This window comes from Aphanomyces invadans, assembly GCF_000520115.1.
Source record: "Aphanomyces invadans strain NJM9701 unplaced genomic scaffold supercont1.53, whole genome shotgun sequence".
Classification (NCBI taxonomy): Eukaryota; Oomycota; class Saprolegniomycetes; order Saprolegniales; family Verrucalvaceae; genus Aphanomyces; species Aphanomyces invadans.
This window is the reverse complement of record NW_008580198.1, coordinates 24019-25177: the sequence shown is the minus strand read 5'-3', so window position 1 is coordinate 25177 and position 1159 is coordinate 24019. Positions and strand designations below refer to the sequence as shown.

Below are 1159 nucleotides of genomic sequence, written 5' to 3'. Positions count from 1 at the left end.
CCCTCAGGAATTTCAAAGCCCTTTCCCAACAAGGCATCGCTCAAAACTCTACCGTCGGACGCAGAGCCTTCCCACCCCGCAAGCACGTAGACGAATCGCAAGTCGAACGAGCAGGCCGCAAGCACGTTTTGGCTGACGTATCCCTTACGGTCGCGAAATGGCTTTGCAAATACGGGTGGAGGGGTTGCTCGTATATGCGTCCCATCCAATGCGCCAACGCAGTATTCGAAGAACGGGTACATCTTTGGGTTTGAATGGATTTCGTACGGAAAGTCCTTGCTTGGAAGGGTGACCACAACGGGGTATAGTAGCAACAACGAAGCAATCACCTACGTCATAGATATCAGCAACAATAAATGCAGGATTTGTACTTCGTGAGTGATAGTCCATCCACTGCATTGGAACCGTTCTTGCGCCTCACGATTCGAAGCCGCTCGATCTGCCACGAAGAAAAAGGTAGCCAACTTTTCCTTGGCCGACACATAGCGACTTGACGACAGGGAGTACTTGCTCTGCAGAGTCGCCAGCTAAGAGTTAAACGTGCTTGGCAGCATACGCAGCTGGTTGCGAAAGCGCCTGGGGTTCCCCGTCAGCAGCTCATCGACCCATTGCTCTCCTTTGAGAGCAGACGTGTGGCAGGGCTCTTTGATCACGTGGTTTACGGCCCACCAAGCAGCGCATCCGACAAGGATTGCGATCGTTGCCATTGAAGCAAAAGTGCGCGGAATGGAGTTGGCGGTTACAAAATGGACCTCTGAGGTCCATCTTTAAAATGACGTTTTGACGCAAAAATGCCATAAATTGAAGTTGGTCCCAACTTTACCAGACACGTTCGCTCCCATTTTCAAAATGGTGTTTTGCCTGAAAATGGTGTTTCGGCCCCAAAATGGTAAAATCCGGTCCAAAATGTCATTTTCCGGATGTTGCCAGATGAGCCCTAAAGAGTATTACATTGCAATATGTACTGAGAAGTATATACATATACTATTCCAATAGCTGGGCCAATTCAACACCAGATTCCTCCTGAAGCTTGTCGCTAACAATGAGTTTTTCCAGCTGGGAGCTAAAATCACACATCTCCAGGGCTTCAGATACTTCTGCTGCCAGTTCCTCGAATTTCGCACTAACGTCAGTCTCATCCAACTGCTGGAGTCCTGCT

General features: G+C 49.3%; 1 protein-coding gene across 1 annotated transcript; it reads right to left on the bottom strand.

Annotated features, from left to right (window-relative positions):
* Window positions 1-527: 527 nt before the first annotated feature.
* On the bottom strand, window positions 528-707 carry H310_13529 (hypothetical protein; the record flags this gene model as incomplete). Its single annotated transcript, XM_008881078.1, has 2 exons — window positions 528-576; window positions 631-707. 2 exons carry the CDS (start codon window positions 705-707, stop codon window positions 528-530), a joined length of 126 nt encoding a protein of 41 aa, XP_008879300.1.
* Window positions 708-1159: the final 452 nt, after the last annotated feature.